Raw genomic sequence first — 22,695 nt, forward strand, 5'->3', positions numbered from 1 at the left:
TATATTTTTTCATCTCAATCATTTAGATTTTAAGTTTATATAAGTAGATTACTCGTACAAATTTTCAGTTAATTTGGTAATGATTAAAGTATCAAAGTAGATCAAATTAGTGAACGGCTTAAAATTGTCAAATATGAATCGTTCAAATTCATAATGAGTAAATCATATTTATGAATGTTTCAATAATTTTTAATTTGAACAAAAATTTATAAAGATGATCTACTCATATATATATATTTACAAACTAAACGGTCAAGATTTTAATATACGATCAAAAAGTTAGTGAATCTCTTTGGTCTTCAACAAAATGGTCCTTATTGGAAATACTCCTTGAATTGAACAGTTAAAGACTTTTGTCGCCCACTTATAGAGGTCGACTTAATGAAGATATTGAAGGATGACACGTTTTACCTTAAAGATTCAGAATCAAGTTGAAGGTGGTGCAACATTAAATCATGTTACCTTACTTGGGATGGAATTTTCGAAGGTTCAATTTCACCAACTTCATATTGCCAAGTAATGTAGGTTTCAGTATTATTTGTTTGAAATATATCAATTCTTCCTCTCCAAACAAAAGAAAACTCGCGTTTTACAAAAACAGGTTTCCCGTTCTTTTCAGTCGACGACGTCTCTTCATTCAGTCCAGCCCTTGTTATTTCCCACTCTTCTTCTTATTCTTTAGCTCTCTGCTTATCTATTCCCAATACCAAACCCTAATCTTGATTCTTCATCAATCCGATCGCGCCTCTTCACTTTCCCCGATTCTAGGGCACGCTCCGCTTGCCGTCCGAACCCCGGGGAACGAGCCGGTTGGAAGGTGATATTCAGCTCCGGGGATTCCGATTTGACCGGAATGTTCTTCTCCGGCGACTCGTCGAATCGGAAACGGGTGGATTTGGGAGGACGGAGTACGAAGGAGAGGGATAGGCAGAAGCTTCTGGAGCAAACGAGGTTAGAGCGCAACCGGCGGTTGCGGTTGCGGCAGAAGAACTCCGCCGCTACTAAGATTCAGGTTCGGTGTTCTTGCATTCTATAAATACTTGAATTTGGATCCATTTGATTTGTTTAACATCGAATTTGGCCTACATTTTACTGCAATGTTCATAGTAAAGCAGCTGACAATCTAAAAATAGACAGTAAAGCTATGAGTTTCGTCGTACGTTATAGTTCGAAGCCAATTAGTATTTTTGGTAATGTAGAGTCTGTGTTCGCCACGCCTTCCATGTCAAATGCTAGTGCTTTAAGGATTGAGTGGGATATGGTATTTGGAGTAAGGCCAAAGCTCTTGTTGTTCACGATGTTCATGCATTTGCTCTAAGTGTTGGTTAGTTGATGAAGGATTTGACTAATGTGAGTAGTTTTGTTTTTTTTGCATACTCTATTTGATTTCTCATTAACGTGTGGGATGGTATTGTTAGTAAACTATGAGTATGTCTTGGGCATCTTCGAAAACGAAGTAGAAAGAGAGAGCTACAACTTACGCATTTCTCAGTCTTAATTCAGCTTGTAGTTACTATGATCACTGTTAATGAATGCTTTTCAATTCCTTTGAAACATCTAGCTACATAAATGCTGTTCTGAATTAAGTATGGTCTAGGGAGAAGTATAATTATCACCATGTGTGTTTCGCCCAGTTTTGACTAATTACTAGCTACAGAAATGCTTCAGAGGGAGAAAAGCAGCGTCATCTGAATATTCAAAGGTGCGGGAACAGTTCTGTGGAACATATGGTGAACATTGCCAGAATGCTGATAAGTAAGAATTGAATCCTTACTTCAGGTTCTTACTGATGTATACTGCCTAGCTCTGTTTAATTTCCTCTAAATGCTCAATTTCAAGCACCATCATTCTCATGTCAAATTGGTGTTGTGGATTCAGATCTTGTTTTGGTCCAGACTCAGACTTTCTCCGCCAGTTGCTTTTTTTCTTGGATTCTCGAAGTGTTGGCGACTTATCTGTCCTTGTGGAAACATGCCGGTTACTTCATCAATATGTCAAAAATACAGGTGAAATTCAATTGATTGATTGAGTGATAATGTGCATGTGGCAAATATTGACTGTTGGTTTGATTTTGTTTCTCTCTTGAAACTTTTTTTTTCATTCCTAGATGTTTCATGAATATATCTCTACCTTCGTTGTATTCCTGAAACCAATCCTTATCCCTCCACAAAGATTCATGTATGAGCATTCATTTTTTTTGGGGATATTCATACCTATACAGGCTATTTAATAGTTTCTAATAGAGTTTGAATTGTTGCTAATTGACTATGATTGAAGACATGGTTAGGATGGGTTCATGTGAAATCCCATTCCATTTTTTTATATGGTTAGAGCCGGCTACAAGAAAGCTGTTGAATTCCTTCTATTTAGTTGTATTGTTTTAAAGTTAAACCATGAGAAATCTCCATAGGAAGTGCAGTTTTTCAACCTTTAGTACTATCATGTATGAAGTATGGTTTACTATATATTAGAATGATAGATGATATCACTTGTTTTCCCCAACTTAGATTTATTACTGACAATATTTGCTTCTGAAATAGGGGATATTGTGAGCCTATTCGCAGGCATGGATTATTCATCAAAGCATGCTTTGGTTAATTACAGAGTGAAGAAACTTGCATACCTGTGTATCAAGGCTGTTCATCGAAATAGGTTGGTTGCATTAATACCTTAATTTTCTGAATATGATTCTTTTGATTTTAGCAGTTGACTGGGTGTCTTGATTCTATAACATCAAAGGCTTAAGACTTTTGGTTGTTGTTGTTTTTTTTTTTTGTACACATATAAGTTCCTTTAAAATGCTCTTTATGCCAGACTTCCTTATATAGTCTTTTATTGGACAGAACTCATTTGAAGGATCAACTTTTTGCATCTCCCTCGGAGTCCTCTGTGCCGACAACTTTATTGTTGGAAACAGTAGCCTTGTTGATTGATCAGGAGCTTCCATGGGTTTGTAAGACAGTTAGCTATCTTCTTGAAAGAAAGGCATTTGCCCTGTTTAGAGAGATTATTTTAACAGGAAGGGTAGGCTCCTGAATCCAGCTATTTGTCTATATATGTTATCTTTGTTTAATGCTGCCAAATCCATGAGATATAACCCCAAATATATAGCTAAGGTTAATGAAGTTATATGTTTTCCTTTTAATGACTTCTGAAAACAACACAATACTTTAGTGGCGTTAGGTTCTGAGCTAGACTCTGGGAAAATTGAGGTTTATAATTGTTACGAAGGTTACACATTCACATGTAATGTGAATAAGAAGATGAAAATAGAAAACAATGGAATGTAACTAACCTCCAATTGATTTTCAATTATAATATTTCTGTACTTGAAAAGCTTGACTAAAAGCCTATGATAATATGTTGCAGGCTAGTAGAGAGAATCTTGATTCTGTTGGGAGAGTATCCTCATTGGAGCACACTCTTGCTGTTGTAATTCCTCACATTGGTCAGGAGCCATGTAACTGCCCAAACGTCGGTCCACACTGGAGTTTCTTGTCTCAGATTCTTACAATTCCCTTCTTGTGGAAGCTACTCCCATACTTAAAAGAGGTAACTTTCAGTGACATTGTTAACCCCCATGGTGTTGGTGCTCAATCTACACAGCTACTTTTTTCTTCCTTGACCTTTGGTTAGATGCAATAATTATATAATGCTGAACCCCAACTTTTTTTTTCATTTTTTTTTATCCTTTATGAAAGCACAGATTTCTGGTTTCAAATTACCTATGCAATTGATTATCTTACAATGTTGTGCCCTCCTTTATATTTAGGTTTTTGCAACACGTGGGCTGAGCCAACATTATATTCATCAGATGGCACTCTGTATGCATAATCATGCTGATGTGCTCCCTAATGATACATCCGTTGCACTACCCAGTTATGCCTGCCTTTTGGGAAATATACTAGAATCTTCTGGAGTTGCTCTGTCTCAGCCTGACTGCTCATTTGAACTGGTAAAATTGGCACTACAATTAGAAGGTTCTTCTTGGAAGAGTGTCTTCTTTGCCTCTTATCATTTTCTCGTCTATTGCTGTGAATATGCTGTTTACTATTTCCTTGACTGTCAAAGCTCAAATCTTCATGTAGGCATTACTGGACTAACTTAAAAAAGATTTGAACCTAATTTGTACTTGATGCCTCTATTCTTATAGTTTTTTTTAATCAATTTTATGATATTATTATATACTTGATTACTATGGTATAGCTTAGTTGTACTTGGCTTAAAGCATCCACTTATGTGGGTACATTAGTTTATATGTATCAGTAATACAACCGCTTTGATGGCCAAATCCTTTTTGCAAATTTCAGGCTGTAGACTTAGCTGCTGTTGCAACACTCTTGTTGGAATCACTTCCCTCCTTAAAATCGCCACAAAGCAAAGAAGGTATTATATTTGTGCAGTAGGTTCCTCTATTTAAAGTGTTTCAGGTTCCTATATGATCTTGTATTGAGTTGTTTAAAGTGTGTAAATTATCAAATTCTGTTTCATAATAAACATATATCCAAACATATCCTGACTTTCAGATTCTGTGGTGGGTGGGGATGATATGACTGAGGGAGATGACGCAATGAAAATATGTTTAAATAATGATTTGGAACGGCAGATTCGTGAGGCCATAGATTCACGCTTTCTTCTGCAATTTGTAAGCTTTCTATAAATGTTATCATTTACTTGTAAACCTTTGTATTTATATAGCTAGCAAATCTGCCATTACCACATAATATTAAGTAATATTTTTTGGATTCTGATTCTTTTTGTAATTTTTTGGGTGGTTGGGTTTGGGGCAGACAAATGTGTTGTTTGGAGGGATTTCAGCTGTCAGTGACTCACATAAAACACCGGATGATAAAGAGGTGTCAGCTGTTGGCGCATCGTGTGCCTTTCTACATGTTACTTTTAACACCTTACCTCTTGAGAGAATCATGACTATCCTAGCTTATAGAACGGAACTTGTGCCCGTTCTATGGAACTTTTTGAAACGGTGCAATGAGAAGCATAAGTGGTCTTTATTGTCAGAGCATTTGGCATTTTTATTGTCAGGAGATGCACCTGGTTGGCTATTACCTTTGGCAGTTTTCTGTCCCGTGTACAAGTAATAGTACTACCTCGCTCACCATTTAACATAATTTTTTTTCCAATGGTGTGAAGTATCTATTACTTCACATGTTTTATGCATTCTTTTTTTCTTTTTTAGGTTATAAAGATATGTGTTCATTGAATGTGTACATAATTAGACACCTCTAGTTTGACTCTTTATTTATATGGATCAGGCACATGCTTACAATAGTTGATAATGAGGAGTTCTATGAACAGGAGAAGCCACTATCGTTGAAGGATATCAGATCCCTAATTGTCATACTCAGACAGGTGAACTTTTGTTGAATATGTATATTTAAGATATTAAAAACATGGTGGTCATTGTAGCTGTGGGTATCCTATTTCCAAGGAATGTTCTAGTTTGTAGGTCCATATTTGGTTGTTCACTATACCTGATAAAGTAGATGTCCAGTGATGTACTGAACTGCTGAGTGCTATGTTACACATTTAGTTGGTTTGTCAGGTCAAGTACTTGGTAATTTCTATAATTGTTAATTATTGGACTTTCTATTTTCTGCAGTCTCTATGGCAGCTTCTATGGGTGAACCCTCCGGCTCCCAGTAACTGTTTAAAATCTCTCGCCAGCAATCCTGTAAATAAGAAGCACCCTTTGGAGTTCATTCAACAGAGGGTTGGCATCGTAGCATCTGAACTCCTCTCCCAGGTAACAAATGGGTGTTAGAGGCCTTTTTGCGGCTATTGTTGCTCTATAGGTTGTGAGAGCTTTACTAGCCTTACCTTGAGATATGTGCCAGATTTATGCTGATTGTTAAATGGTAAATCTTATCCTTCATTTCCTCTATCGAATTTGTTATACATGTAGTTGCAAGATTGGAACAATAGACGAGAGTTTACATCCCCTAGTGACTTCCATGCTGATGGTGTCAATGATTTCTTTATTTCTCAGGTAAATTGATCTCATTTCTATGACCACAGTTTAAGTTGCATTTGTTCTAATCTGTTTTAAATTATTTTACGCAAGGCCATGATAGAAAATACCCGAGCCAATGATATTTTGAAGCAAGCTCCGTTTCTAGTACCGTTCACAAGCAGAGTTAAGATATTCACTGTAAGTATTAATCTTTGAACTCTTATCTGGAAGCCTAGATCTGTCCGACCAATGGGGATTGGACTTGAGGCAAAATTTACAGAAATGGATGCGCAAACTGTTATTGATTCTTATCATGTTAAACCCTTTTTTTAAATTTTTTTTAAAATATTTGTTGAAACCAATTTGTCAGTCGCAATTGGCAGCAGCTAGAGAAAGACACGAGTCTCATTCTGTGTATACCAGAAACCGGTTCAGAATACGGCGGGACCATATTTTGGAAGACGCTTATAATCAGATGAGTGCATTGTCTGAAGAAGATCTTCGAGGACCGGTAATGTGTCTTTACTGGCTTTAGGACATGTACTAGATTGTGATTTTGTTTGCAAGTGTTTTAAATGTGGCTTGCGTACATTCCTATTAATTCAATAATTTAATCTTCTTTGGGTTTTCACTTGCAGATTCGGGTATCGTTTGTAAACGAATTTGGGGTTGAAGAAGCTGGAATTGATGGAGGTGGGATTTTTAAAGATTTCATGGAGAACATTACTCGAGCAGCCTTTGATGTCCAGTATGGTTTATTTAAGGTGATAAAAGTTTATCGGTACCTATGTTTCTGAAGTTTGTACTGCTTATAGAACCAAATCTTGGTACATCTAATGTTACATATCTCGAAATTGTGAAAGACCAATTTTACATCCCAATTACACCTATATGCCACCTGAAAGTTTCCATCCTCTATAATATATATTACGGAACAAGAGATTAAGAAGGAACAGGTGGTATCTGTACATCTCATTTTTTTTTTGTTCTGCTTTTTATCTGATTTGTTCTCTGACCTCTGCCTCACATGTGCAGGAAACTTCTGACCATCTCCTCTATCCTAATCCTGGTTCAGGAATGATTCATGATCAGCATCTCCAATTTTTCCACTTTCTGGGGATTCTTCTTGCAAAGGTAACTAGTCTTTATGCCATAGGTGTCTCTCTATCTGACATTTCCATCAGATTATGACATGTTTGTCTTTACAGGCCTTGTTTGAAGGAATTCTTGTTGATATTCCATTTGCAACGTTCTTCCTGAGCAAATTAAAGCAGAAGTAAGCACTCACTATTGTAATGCAAGCCTGTATTACTAGAATTAAAGAAATTGTCTAGTATATTTGACTGCATTTGTAATTCTGATACTCTTTTCTTTGTATTTGTTGGTTAGGTACAACTACTTAAATGATTTACCTTCATTAGACCCTGAGTTGTATCGCCACCTTATATTCTTAAAGGTAAGTTTGCCCATTCATCTTTTTCCTGGAGTTGATTGTACTGGAGGCTTGTGCTTGTATCGACTCGTTTATATGAGTGGTCTCCCTATTTTCAGTATTTTTATCTAGATTGTTGTTGAGGGGTGGATGGTGGTCATGGTTTTTCAAATTTGTACTTTTGTAATTGAATTTTTCAATTCTCAAGTCACTGAGTAATATATCTTTACACAAAATATTCTATTGGATTTGATTGACATTATGTTCAATGATAAGCAGTTAAAATAATTTCTCATCTGCATTTAATTGAAAATACTACCTTTGTTGCTTGTGGGATCATCTTGCAATTATTGTTACTTCTGGAAAGCTCACTTTTCCACCCTTTTACGATTAATTTATGCAGCATTTCAAAGGTGTAATTTCAGAACTGGAACTATATTTTGTGATCTTAAATAATGAGTATGGGGAGCAAACTGAGGAAGAGCTGCTTCCTGGGGGGAAGAATCTTCGTGTCACTAATGAAAACGTCATTACTTTTATTCATCTCGTTGCTAATCACCGTTTAAATTATCAGGTAGTGTGACTTTCCATATTGAATTTACAAGACACCATCTGGGTTTGTTTGGTTGTTCTCTTTGTGGATGTAATGTGGTTTTATTCATATGCAGATACGTCAACAAAGTTCTCATTTCTTAAGGGGGTTTCAGCAGCTTATACAGAAAGATTGGATCGATATGTTTAATGAGCATGAACTTCAGGTATTGCTGTCTACCTCTATGGTCTATTGATTACACTTGTTTTACATAGAATAATAGGATCATGCATTCAAACTCACTCATATCTTGCTGCTGGTTCAAGATGATATACTAAAACGATCTTAGTCAGTCTCTGCACTTAAAAAGTGTCTTAGACACTCTCTGCCCTTAATCATTCTACTTTCTGCTTTATTGCTGGTTGTCTAAGACTAATATAGTAAACTGATCATAGTCATTCTCTGGCTCTCTGCACTTGAAAAGTATCATGATCTTAGACATTCTCTCCACTTAGTCAATTCTACTTTCTGCTTTATCATACCTAATATACTGACAGATTAACTCATTTCATTAAATATCATTTATCTAGCTTATTGTATTTCTGTTGACTTTAACTTTACAGTTGAAGTCATGGCTTGACTCATAGTTAGCAATATAAACTATACAAATTCCTTCAATACTATTGTTCATTTATTCCCATATGGTTTTGAATGTCCTGTGGACCTCATGCAGTGAAAAAGCTGAATCCATACTATGTTATGATAAGTAATATATTGGACTAAGTGTAGGCTTCTTGCAAAGTTCCTAATAAGTGGTATATGAGAAGAAGTGTGTATGGTTTGCAAAGTTCCTAGTAAGTAAATTGATCTCGGGATAAAATCGGTATTGCTTGCAAGGTTTCTTTACTAATGAAGCGGTACATATTGTCCTTATTGCAAGCTTACAGATGTGTAACACTTCACAAGATCTATATCCGAGTTTATATGCTAAAGTTCCCTAATTTTTGGTTTAACTTGTTTCTACAGCTTCTGATATCAGGTTCAGTTGACAGCCTTGATATTGATGATCTACGGAGAAACACCAATTATGTTGGTGGTTATCACGGTGTGAGTTCCTCGACTTTAGCTTGGTTTATATGCTCTTAGGACATGTGCAGATACTGCTTACATTGATAAATCTATTTCTAGATGGAGTTGTCCTTGGTTTATTATGTCTTTGGTCTTCCCAACTAATTTTCAGACTGTATTCAAAAATTTTCTTTTAGTTATATATCTTTTCTCATTAATTGTTTCAACAGGAGCACTATGTTATCGACATGTTCTGGGAAATTCTCAAAAGCTTTTCACTGGAAAATCAGAAGAAGTTTTTGAAGTATGTTTGTAGCTTCTGCTTGAAAATCCCTTCATATGGTGTTGAATTAAATTGTATTGCCACACTGTTTGAACTCAGGAAAGGTACTAACTACACTAGTTCTTTTCCAGATTTGTCACTGGGTGCTCTCGGGGACCATTGCTTGGGTTTAAGTACCTTGAACCATTGTTCTGCATCCAGAGGTAAGAATTCATGCTAGAGTTTCATCTGATTAGAAATAGTTTATCGCAGTAAAATTGCCGAGAAAGTTAAACATTCTGTTGGTATTTACTCAATTTCATAGAGCGGCTGGTAGTGCAACCGATGAAGCTCTTGACCGATTGCCAACTGCAGCTACTTGTATGAATTTGCTGAAGCTTCCTCCATATCGGAGGTTTGTGAATCTCTTAATTTTCCACTTAGATTGTCCATTATAATGCCCCAATAAATAACGTGTTTATTTTGATACAGCAAAGAGCAATTAGAAATGAAGCTGATGTATGCAATAAGTGCAGAAGCCGGTTTTGATCTGAGTTGATGGAAGCTATGCATATCACTTGTGCATATATTGCATCGGCCCCATTCTGTGGGCATACAATTATAGTCATGTTAATTTAATTCAAGCGAAAGCTTTTGCTTGGATGTGTCAAAGACCACACGAGCTGCGGGCTACCAGAGCAGAGTGAACTGGTGGCGTGTAGATATCTTTATCTTGCAAGCTCCGGATTTGACATGTAAATACGCGGGGTTATACTGCAAAGTGCAACAGCTTTGTCAAGTTTACAGGTCTTGGCCCCCTTGTGAATGGCTTTCTTCACAACATAAAATAGGTTTGGAGAACTGTAAAATTATTCACTGGCCTGGTTGATATATTTCTGTAAATGAGGAAAGGCAAATACATTCGAATGAAGATATAGTTCTTTCTTTCTTCCATGTACGTAGTTTTATAAGTATCATCTGTCACTACTATAATTATGAAATGCCGACAGCTAGGCTATGATAATGGCTGAAGTGTGCCTCTTTTATCTCATAGTTACATTGTCGTTGCACAACGCCACACCCATAAGCACATCGCTGCCAAGTTCTTGGTTTCAATGTGCAACACCAATATTCTATAAAAGAGAGACGAGCAGAGGGACTACAATATGATGATATGAATGATATCATGCCATAATGCCCTACTATGTAATATAGCACTATTAAGAAAATTTAGCCCGGCTATACAATACTGCAATACCCTATTCCCCTTTACCTTCAATGCCAGTATGCTACGAGTCCTACGACCTCATCGACTCTCTTTCTCTTAATTTATTCGTGAGCTCTAAATTGAAAAGTTCATGGCAGAAATCAAAGATGGTGTTCGTTATCAACTCTTTCTTCAACAGGTCCGTTGCCTCCAACTTCATGATTAACTGTTTCATTTTCCAACTCTTTTGATGTTAACAATGGAAGCCACACCTAGTGCTGCTTCTCCATTAGAGTATCTGTTGCGGGATTTGTGAGTAACACCATTAAGCTACCCTTCTTCTTGGACTCCGCCATTTACACTATTTTCCTTTCTTCCATTAGGTACTTGAATTTCATTCATTTTCTCCTGCATGATTCTTCTACAGCATGGACAATCTCATCAGTGGAAGTATAGGCCACGCAGTATGAAAGCAACGCATTGGAGCCATTGGCTATCGCCTTCATTGCATTTTTAGCCGCAACCCTGACAGGCTCACCCGGAAGCTTCAAGTTACCGATGAAGCATGCTCTTAACGATTTTTGCCTTAGCGTGTGCTCCTGCATCTTTATCATCCTTTTGGGGGACACTCTTGAACTAATAAAACTTCAAGTTGATTAAGAAGTTGTAATTCTAAGATTGTGTTTTGGTGGGATCACTCTTCATTTGATGAGATACCTGTCATGAATCTTGGTCTGAATACTAAATACTAATTGAATAAGCAAATGATATTGCTTCACCAATATTATCGTTAAATTGAGAAACGATTTTGAACACCGATATGCACTTGCACCACTTTAAATAGACGGTTGAAGAATACAATAAAAAGTAAATATCAACAGCTCTTAACCGACCACTTAAGATGACATCGGTGCATAGAATAAGTTTCATCTGTATATGACCAAAAAAAAAAAGTTTCATCTGTGTAAATATGCTACTAACTTATTATCGTAATTAATAGGTAACTAAAAAAAGTAAAATAAAAAAACCTGCGGTAAGCACAAAAATCTTTAAAATTGGAAAGAAGGAACTAGGAAGTGTTATTTAGGGCGTTTGGAACCGCCATTACAATTTTCTTCTTCTTCCAAGCGATCCCTGATTCTCACCTCAAAACGCACCGTTTAAGACACCTCCAAGAGAGACCCAGGCTTTCCGCTTCAGACCGCCGACGACGATGGTGAAGGTGCGGATGAACACGGCCGACGTGGCCGCCGAGGTCAAGTGCTTGCGCCGCCTCATCGGCATGCGCTGCGCCAATGTCTACGATCTATCTCCCAAGGTCCTCCCCTCTCTCTCTCTCTCTCTCTCTCTCTTCATCTTAATTTCATCGCATTTCAAATCTCTCTCTCTGATTCTTCTTCTTCTTCTTCTTCCTCCTAATTCGATTCTCGATTTCACAGACCTACATGTTGAAGCTCATGAACAGTAGCGGCGTCACCGAGTCAGGCGAGAGCGAGAAGGTCTTCTTGCTTATCGAAAGCGGCGTCAGATTGCACACTACTGCCTATGTTAGGTAAGTAATCTTTGCTCTGATGAATTTTTTACTTTTTGTTAAAGATGAGTTCATAGTGTTCATGGCTTTGTATTCTGTAATTGTAGGGACAAGAGTAATACTCCATCTGGTTTTACACTCAAAATAAGGAAGCATATACGAACAAGAAGGCTGGAGGATGTGAGGCAGCTCGGTTATGATCGGGTATATGATTTTCGATTTTGTTTTCGAAATTTTGTGCTGACATTTTGTGCTTTACGTTAATTTTTGTGTGGCATTTGTTGGCAGATTATACTGTTTCAGTTTGGACTTGGTGCTAATGCGTACTATGTTATATTGGAGTTATATGCACAAGGAAATATTATACTTGCAGATTCGGAGTATATGGTGATGACTCTACTGCGCTCACATAGGTTAGTGAATCCATTTCCTGTCTTATTTAGTGTTCATGAGCATAATTAAAGTATCAGTAGCAGTATAGAGTAATGCTTTCTAGGCTCAAAGTTTGAGGGGAACTAGATAAAAGTTTTTTTTTCTTTTGCTTTTCTTCTTGCTTTCGCACAGTTAGAGATGCACTGTTAGTAGTTAGTACTCATCTTAGATATGAGTAGAAATTTTAAAGACTGTTCTAGCTTCTGATTTTGCTCACTTGTTCACTTCCAAGGACTTCTGAAATTTGGTTTTGATTTTTTTAGTTCAAATATTAATTAGATGGTAAATGTCGTTTTGGTAGGGATGATGATAAAGGGGTTGCTATTATGTCACGCCATCGTTATCCAATAGAGATTTGTCGAACTTTTGAGCGAACAACTGCTGTAAAGCTACAGGAAGCCCTTACATATTCCAAGGAACCTGATAAAAATGAATCTGTTAAAGACTCTGAGGGTGGAAATGAAGTATCTGTTGTGCCAAAAGAGAAAAAGGGGAGTAAGAAAGGTGGGAAGCCTGCCGAGTCAAGTAAAAAGCCTGGTGATGCTAAAGCCAAACAAGCCACTTTGAAGAATGTTCTCGGGGATGGACTGGGCTACGGGCCTGCTCTTTCTGAGCATATTATTTTAGATGCTGGTCTTGTTCCAAATACTAAAGTTGGTAAAGGTGAAAAGTTAGATGATAATACATTAAAGCTTTTGCTCGAAGCTGTTGCAAAATTTGAGGACTGGCTGCATGATGTTATATCTGGTGAAAAAGTTCCTGAAGGATACATTCTGATGCAGAACAAAAGTTTAGGGAAGAATGGCCCATTGGTGGAACCAGGAAGTTCTGGCCAGGTTACCACATTATTTCTTTTTTGCGAACATAATTTTTTTTGTCCCTTGAATGAAGGATTTTCATCAATATAAATCTTAACTAGGATTTCTGCATCTATTGTGCAGATATATGATGAATTCTGTCCCATATTATTGAACCAATTCAAGTCGAGGGAATATGTGCGGTTTGAAACATTTGATGCATCTTTGGATGAGTTCTACAGCAAAATTGAGAGTCAAAGGTCAGAACAGCAGCAAAAAGCAAAAGAGAGCTCTGCTAACCAGAGGCTTAATAAAATCCGTGTAGATCAGGTTTTGTACCTTTTCTATTTATATGTTATTTGCTTTCAAAGAGAGATTCAAAGTCACTAACTGAATAAGATAGCACACAAGTTCAATTAGAGGATAGGAATCCTTTCTCTTTCAAATTGAACTAGATATCAACTTATTGAAATCTTCCATCTCGGTTATTTCAATCCTATCTGTAGGAAAATCGTGTGCATATGCTAAGGAAAGAGGTTGACCAATGTGTTAAAATGGCGGAACTGATAGAATATAATTTAGAAGATGTGGATGCGGCTATATTAGCTGTTCGTGTAGCTCTTGCAAAGGGTATGAGCTGGGAGGATCTTGCTCGTATGGTAAAGGAAGAAAAGAAATCTGGAAATCCTATTGCTGGACTCATTGACAAGCTTTATCTTGAAAGGAATTGCATGACATTGCTTTTGAGCAACAACCTTGATGAAATGGATGATGATGAGAAGACTCTCCCTGCAGATAAGGTGTCTTTCGATTAATGATATATCCTTTGTGTCTTCTTTAGATTGAAACGATGATTCTCTTCATTACATTCTACTTCCATTAACTTTCTTGTCTCTTATAGGTGGAAGTTGATTTAGCGCTTTCTGCACATGCCAATGCTCGGTGGTGGTATGAACTAAAGAAAAGCAAGGAGAGCAAACAGGAGAAGACTGTAACAGCACATGAAAAAGCATTCAAAGCTGCTGAAAGAAAGACTCGTCTGCAGCTATCACAGGTAGTTTCTTGTACCGTGATTTTTTAAAGTTGACATCTTTAATGCTTTATCTAAGTCAATTGTATTATAATATATTATTTTTCAGTATAGTTTCTGGGGTCAGGTCAAGTTCTTCATTGAGTTCATTTAATACTTATGTAGAAACTCTAGGTTACAGTGGATATTTGAGTCTAGGTAGAAAACAATAGATATTCTAGCCAGTGGTGACACGAATGGCAGATTAAATACGGATGTGGCTCCTGTTCTGTTATCCGTTGCCTTCATGTTGTGGACTCCTTTTCAGGTTATTGTAATTTTTTTATTCAAACAAGGAAATTGGAAAAAAGAACATATTCTCTGTAAATGTGTGATGAGAGCAGTATATTGAGATCAATATGAGTAGAATTTGAAGAAGTTTTCTATTATTTATACAGCAACTGATACATGAGTAGACACTTACCGCCATAAATTGGCTCTTTTATCCAAAAATAACTTTGATATAGCTTTGTAATTGTCTGTTAGTTCTAATTTATTTCCTTCAAATAACTCTCAGGAAAAAGCTGTTGCTACCATTTCACATATGCGCAAGGTTCACTGGTTTGAGAAATTTAACTGGTTCATCAGCAGTGAAAACTATTTGGTTATCAGTGGACGTGATGCTCAACAAAATGAGATGATAGTCAAGCGCTACATGTCAAAAGGAGATCTGTAAGTGAATAGTTATGCTGTCATTATCTTTTTAATGTCCATCATATGTGCAAATACCGGGCAAAGACAGTTATAGCTTGAAACTTGAAAGTATACAGTTGCCAAGATTAGCTCCAACATGCAGAAGTTTATGGTGAAATCTAAAGAACTATAGCTATTCTGTTTAAATTTAAAAATATACGAGTTCAATAAAATTGGGAGAAAATGTGAGGAGCTTAGGTGCATTTTTTTAGTTGTTTTCTTAGTTTTGCAGTACTTTTTTAGTTTCCTTTCAACATCTTCCGTATGGCTGCCTTGTCTCAGGAGCTCCATTGTAGTTGGAGATTAATAAATGTTATGTCCTTTTTTATTTGCCTTCTTTGTATGTTTTCTCCATCTGTTTTTCTTAGATATCCCTTGTCTTGAGTACAGTAGAAGCGAAACAAATTATGTACATGTGAGAAAGAACTTAGTGTATTCACAAATCTGATTGCATAGGAAAACTAGATTTTTTTTGGTATGAGTATTCTATAAGTATCTTAATACTTCTGTAGTATTCTACTGTAAAGCCAGAACAACATCTTGTTTCTAATATTAATTTGGTTATGTAACAGGTATGTCCATGCAGATTTGCATGGTGCTTCGAGTACTGTAATAAAGAATCACAGGCCTGAACAACCAGTGCCTCCACTTACTTTAAATCAAGCTGGATGCTACACAGTAAGTCATTGGCCTTCCTAAATGCTTTGACATTTGTAGTTCTTTTTTCTTGAAATACGTTTTAATAGTTTTTTGTGTTATAGAGAGGTTTTTTTTTTCCACAAAACAAATAGGGAAGGTTTTATATCACTTGTGTATGACTGACTGTTTTACGATATTATGTTATAGGTTTGCCAAAGTGCAGCATGGGATTCAAAGATGGTCACTAGTGCTTGGTGGGTTTACCCTCATCAAGTCAGTAAAACTGCTCCTACAGGAGAGTATCTTACAGTTGGAAGTTTTATGATTCGTGGGAAGAAAAACTTCCTTCCTCCACACCCTCTGATTATGGGCTTTGGACTGTTATTTCGGTTGGATGAGAGCTCCTTGGGTTCACATCTGAATGAGAGGAGGGTAAGAGGTGAGGAAGAAGGGACAAATGATGTTGATGAAAGTGGGCCTCTCAGTGAAGTTTCTGATTCTGAGTCGGAGAAGGATGTAAGAAAGGAAAAACTTCCAGGAGAATTAGAAAGTGCGCCAGATTCATCTAAACATGTGCATGAACCGGATCAGATTTCCTCTCAAAATAGTGTACTCTCGACCATTGCCAAACCAGTGGACTCAAACGAAAGTATCACAAAAAACAGGAAGATTTTGAATGATGTTGATCAAGTCGATGTTCCATCGGTCACCCCACAACTTGAGGACCTCATTGATCGAGCTCTGGGGCTTGGATCTTCATCCATGTCTGTTAATAAGTATAAAGTTGAAACCTCTCCAGTTGATTTGGTAGTAGATGACATTGATGAAGAGAACAAGGCTACAGTGAAAGAGAAAGCTTATATCTCGAAATCTGAAAGAAGAAAGCTCAAGAAAGGCCAGTGCGCTCCTGAAGATGTTAAGCCAAAATTAGAAAAAGTGAAAGAAAATGTTTCTGTCTGTCCGCCTGAAAAGGAAGCTAATGATAAGAAGCCAGGTGTTGGAAAAACTAGCCGTGGACAGAGGAGTAAGCTCAAGAAGATAAAAGAGAAATATGCAGATCAGGATGAGGAAGAAAGAAGGATTCGTATGGCTTTACTAGCTGTGAGTTCACTAACTTCATCACCCTTATATTGGATTTTCAGAACCAATTGATTTGCTTACCTTTAAGTTTTATGATCTGTGACAAGTCTCTCCGTTTGTGTTGGTTTTGTAACTTAAACCGTGTGTGATGTATATATGTGCACAAGAATTATAAAAGATTAAACCTTGTCCATATGGATGAACTACATCCCTATTGGATGTGGAATTACCAAATTATCAGAATTAAAATGAACCCAGCTATAATATGAAAAACTGACTGTATGTGGAATTTTCAGTCTGCTGGAAATGTACAGAAGAAAGCAGAGTCACAAATTGGAGAGATTGCTCCAGTGGAGGACAAGAAACCTGGTACTTGTTATAATTCCTTGTCTTTGTATACCTCCTTTTTGGCCAACTTCAACTGGTTATCTGGTTATTACTGCTGCTGCCATGGGGGCGTCTATTGAATTTTAAACTTAATTATTTATCATTTGTCAAAACCAACAGGTCCTGAAGAGGGTGCAAAAATATGCTATAAATGTAAGAAGGTAGGTCATCTGTCCCGAGATTGCCAAGAACATCAAGTTGATACATCAGACAGTCATGCAAATGGTGGAGTTGATGAGAACCCTAATGCCTTGGATAAAGCTACTTCTGAACTAGACAAGGTGACAATTGAGGAGGATGATATTCATGAGATAGGCGAAGAGGAGAAAGAAAAATTAAATGATGTGGACTACTTGACTGGCAACCCACTGTCCAGTGATATTCTCTTATATGCGGTGCCTGTATGTGGTCCTTATAATGCAGTCCAGTCGTACAAATATCGGGTGAAGATAATTCCTGGCTCTGTGAAGAGAGGAAAAGGTATTAAATGATCATCCCTTTTGTAATTATCCCGCATACTTTTACCTTGAACTTGCTATTTTTCAGATGTTTGCATGTTAGTTTCTGTGATAGGACTTGAATTATTCTTTGCCCCTGGATTAGTCCCACAGAAGTAACTAATTATGCATTGGAGGAAGTGGGAATCTCATGTCAACTTTGGTTTCTTGTACACCATACTGAAGTACTTTCTTCTCAAATCTCTGTAGGTGCAAAAACTGCCATGAACTTGTTTAGCCACATGCCGGATGCAACAGCCAGAGAGAAAGAGTTGATGAAAGCATGTACTGATCCTGAGCTGGTTGCTGCAATTATTGGAAATGTGAAGATTACAGCTGCAGGCCTCTCTCAACTGAAGCAGAAGCAAAAGAAAGTGAAGAAGAACGCAGCAAAGTAGGAAGAGGCTATAGTGCCCCATCAAGTTTTGTAAAAGAGTAAAGACAAAACACAATAGTTTTCTATCATAGGGGTTGCATCCACAATGGTAGTTTACCATACTCTACTGTCTCCCCATGTAAAAGCTGTTACTCAAATATTAGTTCTCCCTGGTTTATAACTGAGAAAGAAAGTATTGTACCAATAATCAAGGGCGTTTTTATGGTTTCATATGACGTGCAACACGACATGTTGTCTCAAAATGCAATATTGACTGGTGGAAACAGCCTCTGATACAGATTTCTATTACCACAAAGATTGACATCCTTCTTTTAGTAGCTACATTTACTCAAAGTGAAGAACAAGTATGAACGCTTTGATAATTTGATTACATCAATGACAATGTGAATTGACATCTTTCTTTCAACGCAGGGGCTTATACAACAATTTTTCTACAAGAAAATGTACGCAGAAAATGCCAAATGCTGAAGACCTTTATTGTCTCACTCATTCTATGCTGGTGGCACATCACTCAAATCTAAACCCTCTATTGGCAGGTCTGAAGTAACTGGGCCTAAGATTCCATCAGAGTTGAGGGTTAAACCACTCTGCAAATTGAGGGCAGAAACATTAGTTTGATTGATATATCAGATACTTTTGCTATGCCATCGAATTGAATGACTAATTTGATAGTCTATCATTGTTTTCATACGTCAATTGAACCAAACCACAGAATCTAGGAAATTATAACCGAACAAGTACCTCTGGCTGGAAACGAAGCATGTCTGCACGAGCCATAGCCTCTGCTTGAGCAATTCTCTGCCGGAATGTCTGAGCCATCTCTTCTGCCTAGAGTCACAGAATTAAACATTTAGTTATTTCTAATGTTTGATGAGCGGTAGCTACACTGCTACAGCTACTAAATATGTTACTATATAACAATATTTTAGCTTTCTCGTCCCCGTCTCAAACTACAATACTAAGATCAGACAGAAACAAACAGACTACTGTGGATGTAACAGCTTTATTATCCTGAAAGTACCTTCTCAAAAACGAGGGTAGGATTGCGAATCATGTCACCAGGAGTCGGTTCAAGCTTCTTAGTAGATAGACTCACACGGCCTCTCTCACGGTCATGGCTCAATATCATGACCTACACCAAGAGTATCAATTAGAGATGCCCAACAGAGACAAAAGCACTCAGCCAATGATGTATGAATTATATCTATACCTTGAGAGAATCACCAGGTTGGAGAACTGTTGCAATATCAGATACTCGGTCATGACTGATCTGACTAACATGAAGGAGGCCGTTTATTCCACCAATGTCAATAAATGCACCATATGGCTTCAGGCTCTGCACAGTTCCAAGGACAACTGATCCAATTCCTAGTTGTGCTTGATTGTCTGCCATGGCCTTGCGGTTACTGAGGACAAGCCTCGACTGTTCCTCATCAACCTCCACAAACTTCAGAGGGATATCCTTCTCAATGAGCTCTTCCGCAGTTGATTTCTATTACACACAAAAGTGAATTTGCAAGTCAAACACTGCAACATACAGAGCTATATAATATCATCATTCCATGTGGACTTATGCTAGTAAGGGACCTTAATGCGTTGTGGATAATAATTTAAGGTATTGTAGCATAAAGTTTTATGGCGAGTTATTGCCCCCGTTCATTTTGGTTCATTTTATACTTGCAACTGCATTCTATTTCTAGATTACTGATTGCAAAAATTTAACAAGAAACATGAATATAAAATTGAATACAGGCTTAAAAATCAGAGGGTCGAAACTAACTGTTGATAATTGTGAGAAAGGAACAAAACCGCGAAGGCCTTCCACCACAGCCACCACTCCACCTTTGTTTGCACCAACAACCTGCATAAACAAACTTATAAATTCTATAATTTGGAAACACATAAAGAAAGTGAAATCAACTCATAATGAGCAGCGAAGCAGATACCCACCCTACCCTTGACAACAACGTCCTCAGCTTGGAGCTGCCTACACCTCTCCCACGCAAGCTCAAACTGGATAGTCTTCAAGCTCAAGATCAAGCTGTCATCATCCTCATTTTCGCCTATAATCACGAACTCCTCTTTCACACCGGGAACCAACCCCACTTCTTCGACATGCTTTATCTTGTGCATACATGCATCTTCCACCTTCAAATGCGCCGAAGACTTTGCAGTAATGTCGACTAATGCCCCCTTGTTATCTGTATGGAATATCACACCCTTCACCTGAAACACCCAAAAATGAATATGTACCACTCATCAACTTAATCTCATCACACTGAAAGCTCACATTCCCAAATGCCATTCTCAATTCACATATTCACCGAGTTCTTTCTTCTGGACTTAAGCTCAAACTAAGTTGTTTCTTTTTGGTTTAAGCTCAAATGTTAGTGAGCTCATAAAGATACAAACTTTACATAAAAAGATGAAAACTTTTACAGACCCAGTAGTGAAATTAACATAAAGATAGAAACTTTGAGATACCCAACAGTTGACTTGAGCTGAAAATGAAAAGAGAAAGAGTGTGATATATACCTTGGTACCAATCTCGGAGTTGAAGTCGTACTTTTCAAGGGCAGAGTAGAAAGAGTCGAGGTTGAAGGAGACGCCTTCCATTGGAGCAGTACGACAGCGTTCTTGGGCGTCTTCGAAGATTTCCTTGAGCTTGAGGCGCTCTTTGGTCTGAGCATTGGAGATGACAGAAGCAGAGACAATGGGGAGAAGAGTGGTCTTGGTTTGGGTGGGAGAGAAGGGCTTTGAGAGCCGAGAGGTTGAGAGAGGGGAGCATCTCAAGCCTGTGAATTGCTGAGCCAAAGACGCCATTTTGGGTTTTGGGTCTCTTCTCTCTTCTCTCTTCTATCGCTCTGTGCGTCTTTCTTCTAACAATTCAAATGGTTTTGGTCTCACATAGATAAGGCACTGTGATATGGAGAGAGAGAGATAGAGAGAAGAGAGTTAACTGCAGTTGTAATCTTTCATAGACTTGTTATAGGATAAAGTCAGAGCAGAACCATCAATTGGCACCAGTGGTCTAGTGGTAGAATAGTACCCTGCCACGGTACAGACCCGGGTTCGATTCCCGGCTGGTGCATTGCTTTACATTTTGAAATTTTCTTAAGTGTTTTTTTTTCGATGAAGTTTGGAAACTTTGAGGTGTGTTTACGAACGGATTGTTCCAGAGCCGAAGAATAGGTCATTTATTGCATGCATGATACATTCTCAAGTTCTCAAGTTTTTTTGCATGACTTCGAGGACAACCTTTACGTATTGATACCATATACATGATAAATTATAAGTTTTATGATTCTAAAATAAGTAAGTAGATATATGAGCATAATAAAACATAATTAGTGAGTGCATATGTTTGGGTTTGTTGCTTTTTATGAGTTGAGTTATTGGAAGAAGTTAAATTATAAGATAATACAACTAAGGTTAAGTAATGACATCAATTAATACTTATTTTGTGTGTCTCATGCTATAATCCATGTTTGCTGGAGGTGACTGATTTAAGGTCAGCTTTCACTCATGGATCGGGATTTAGTCATTTACTGACAGAAAATTGGTGCGTAGCTGAAATTGATTTAGAACAGCTTATGTCTCCGTTGTCGGTACAAAGTACATCCACCAGAGCGGGCCGGACCCTTGCCCCAACGGTCCATCTAGCTAGCTACTCATGTTCTATAGACGACCTTGAAGCTCCAAAACAGCATCCACAATGATTTCCGGAGAGTGATTGAGACGATCAATAATGCGCTCCAGATGAAGAAAATTATGCTCCACACGTCGAGCTGAGAGGTCACGAGTATCAGGAACAAGATCATTGCGATGACCACCACTTTGTCCTCCCCCACGACCATTGCGCTGAAGCTCACCAATACGTGTGGGATAAAAGGAGCTCACCATTGTTCTTGCACACTGAAAAGAGAGGTGAAAAGACCAGAGAAAATATGCCAGAATGAAAGAAGAAGAAGAAGATGAATGATCCAGAGAGAAGAAGAGTTTAAATAGAGATATCGAAACCTGTAAACCCTAATTGATAAGGCAACTGAATCGATAGAGAGAGAACGAAGATATCAAATAGAATTGAAGATATCAAGGAAAACGATTCAGTTGCCATAACCAAAATGAAATCAAAAGACCCCTTTGAATACATTCTTTATCTATGAGAGGGCAAGGCAAATCGTCTCTACTGGAAAATCTCAGCTGTGATCAGAGAGAGAGAGAGAGAGAGCAAAGAGATTGGATATCATAACAGGAAGAGTGGGCCAAACAAAAACACAAAACGAAACCAGGCCCAGAAATAAATCACAACTCGACACCTTATTACAACAAGTTAACTAAAAAAACACAAAACACACAATCTTTCAGCAACACCAGAAACAAAACAAGGCTAGTAGAATCTCCAGATACCAACTTCTGCAAAGGATACCACATAAAGATTGTTTCAAGTCTGATGGGACGCGCGAGCGTCACACAATTAACCATGTAAAATGTCATCGTTAGTATAGAATAAACATGAATTATTCAGTCTGGGGAATTGAAGGGAACTCTAAACTTTTAGTGTTAACAAATAATGGGGGGTTTGCGATTGATTATTAACTACTAAAATAAAATCTAAATTACTATTTACATGATCAATTTCTCTTTACCAAATTCGCTAATGCACCACATAATTACAAGTTTTGTTCTATCATGCATTCT

General features: G+C 37.6%; 3 protein-coding genes and 1 non-coding gene across 4 annotated transcripts; 3 read left to right on the plus strand and 1 right to left on the minus strand.

The window, feature by feature from the left end:
* Window positions 1-610: 610 nt before the first annotated feature.
* Window positions 611-10,304, plus strand: LOC126792796 (E3 ubiquitin-protein ligase UPL6). The gene is made up of 26 exons (XM_050519276.1): window positions 611-1,012; window positions 1,658-1,755; window positions 1,879-2,006; window positions 2,541-2,652; window positions 2,844-3,024; window positions 3,370-3,552; window positions 3,773-3,955; window positions 4,311-4,386; window positions 4,527-4,645; window positions 4,791-5,095; window positions 5,274-5,370; window positions 5,621-5,764; window positions 5,924-6,007; window positions 6,083-6,169; window positions 6,342-6,482; window positions 6,610-6,735; window positions 7,007-7,105; window positions 7,180-7,247; window positions 7,361-7,427; window positions 7,807-7,977; window positions 8,072-8,161; window positions 8,962-9,042; window positions 9,234-9,307; window positions 9,418-9,489; window positions 9,591-9,680; window positions 9,758-10,304. Exons 1-26 carry the CDS (start codon window positions 854-856, stop codon window positions 9,822-9,824), a joined length of 3,102 nt encoding a protein of 1,033 aa, XP_050375233.1. The 5' UTR covers window positions 611-853; the 3' UTR covers window positions 9,825-10,304.
* Window positions 10,305-11,544: 1,240 nt separating this feature from the next.
* On the plus strand, window positions 11,545-18,204 carry LOC126790221 (uncharacterized). Its single transcript, XM_050516379.1, has 14 exons — window positions 11,545-11,790; window positions 11,912-12,024; window positions 12,111-12,207; window positions 12,292-12,416; window positions 12,737-13,271; window positions 13,377-13,562; window positions 13,739-14,032; window positions 14,134-14,286; window positions 14,819-14,973; window positions 15,567-15,672; window positions 15,841-16,734; window positions 17,010-17,082; window positions 17,221-17,580; window positions 17,808-18,204. The coding sequence occupies exons 1-14, from the start codon at window positions 11,686-11,688 to the stop codon at window positions 17,993-17,995; spliced, it is 3,384 nt and encodes a 1,127-aa protein (XP_050372336.1). The 5' UTR covers window positions 11,545-11,685; the 3' UTR covers window positions 17,996-18,204.
* Window positions 18,205-18,243: 39 nt separating this feature from the next.
* On the minus strand, window positions 18,244-20,872 carry LOC126790222 (30S ribosomal protein S1, chloroplastic). Its single transcript, XM_050516380.1, has 7 exons — window positions 20,530-20,872; window positions 19,945-20,220; window positions 19,775-19,855; window positions 19,205-19,486; window positions 19,016-19,126; window positions 18,736-18,822; window positions 18,244-18,581 (listed from the first exon to the last, which is right to left on the minus strand). The coding sequence occupies exons 1-7, from the start codon at window positions 20,815-20,817 to the stop codon at window positions 18,486-18,488; spliced, it is 1,221 nt and encodes a 406-aa protein (XP_050372337.1). The 5' UTR covers window positions 20,818-20,872; the 3' UTR covers window positions 18,244-18,485.
* Window positions 20,873-21,014: 142 nt separating this feature from the next.
* Window positions 21,015-21,085, plus strand: TRNAG-GCC (transfer RNA glycine (anticodon GCC)). The gene has a single exon. It is a non-coding gene; the product is annotated as a tRNA-Gly (tRNA).
* The last annotated feature ends 1,610 nt before the right edge of the window (window positions 21,086-22,695 follow it).

This window comes from Argentina anserina, chromosome 4, assembly GCF_933775445.1.
Source record: "Argentina anserina chromosome 4, drPotAnse1.1, whole genome shotgun sequence".
In the NCBI taxonomy this organism is placed as follows: Eukaryota; Viridiplantae; Streptophyta; class Magnoliopsida; order Rosales; family Rosaceae; genus Argentina; species Argentina anserina.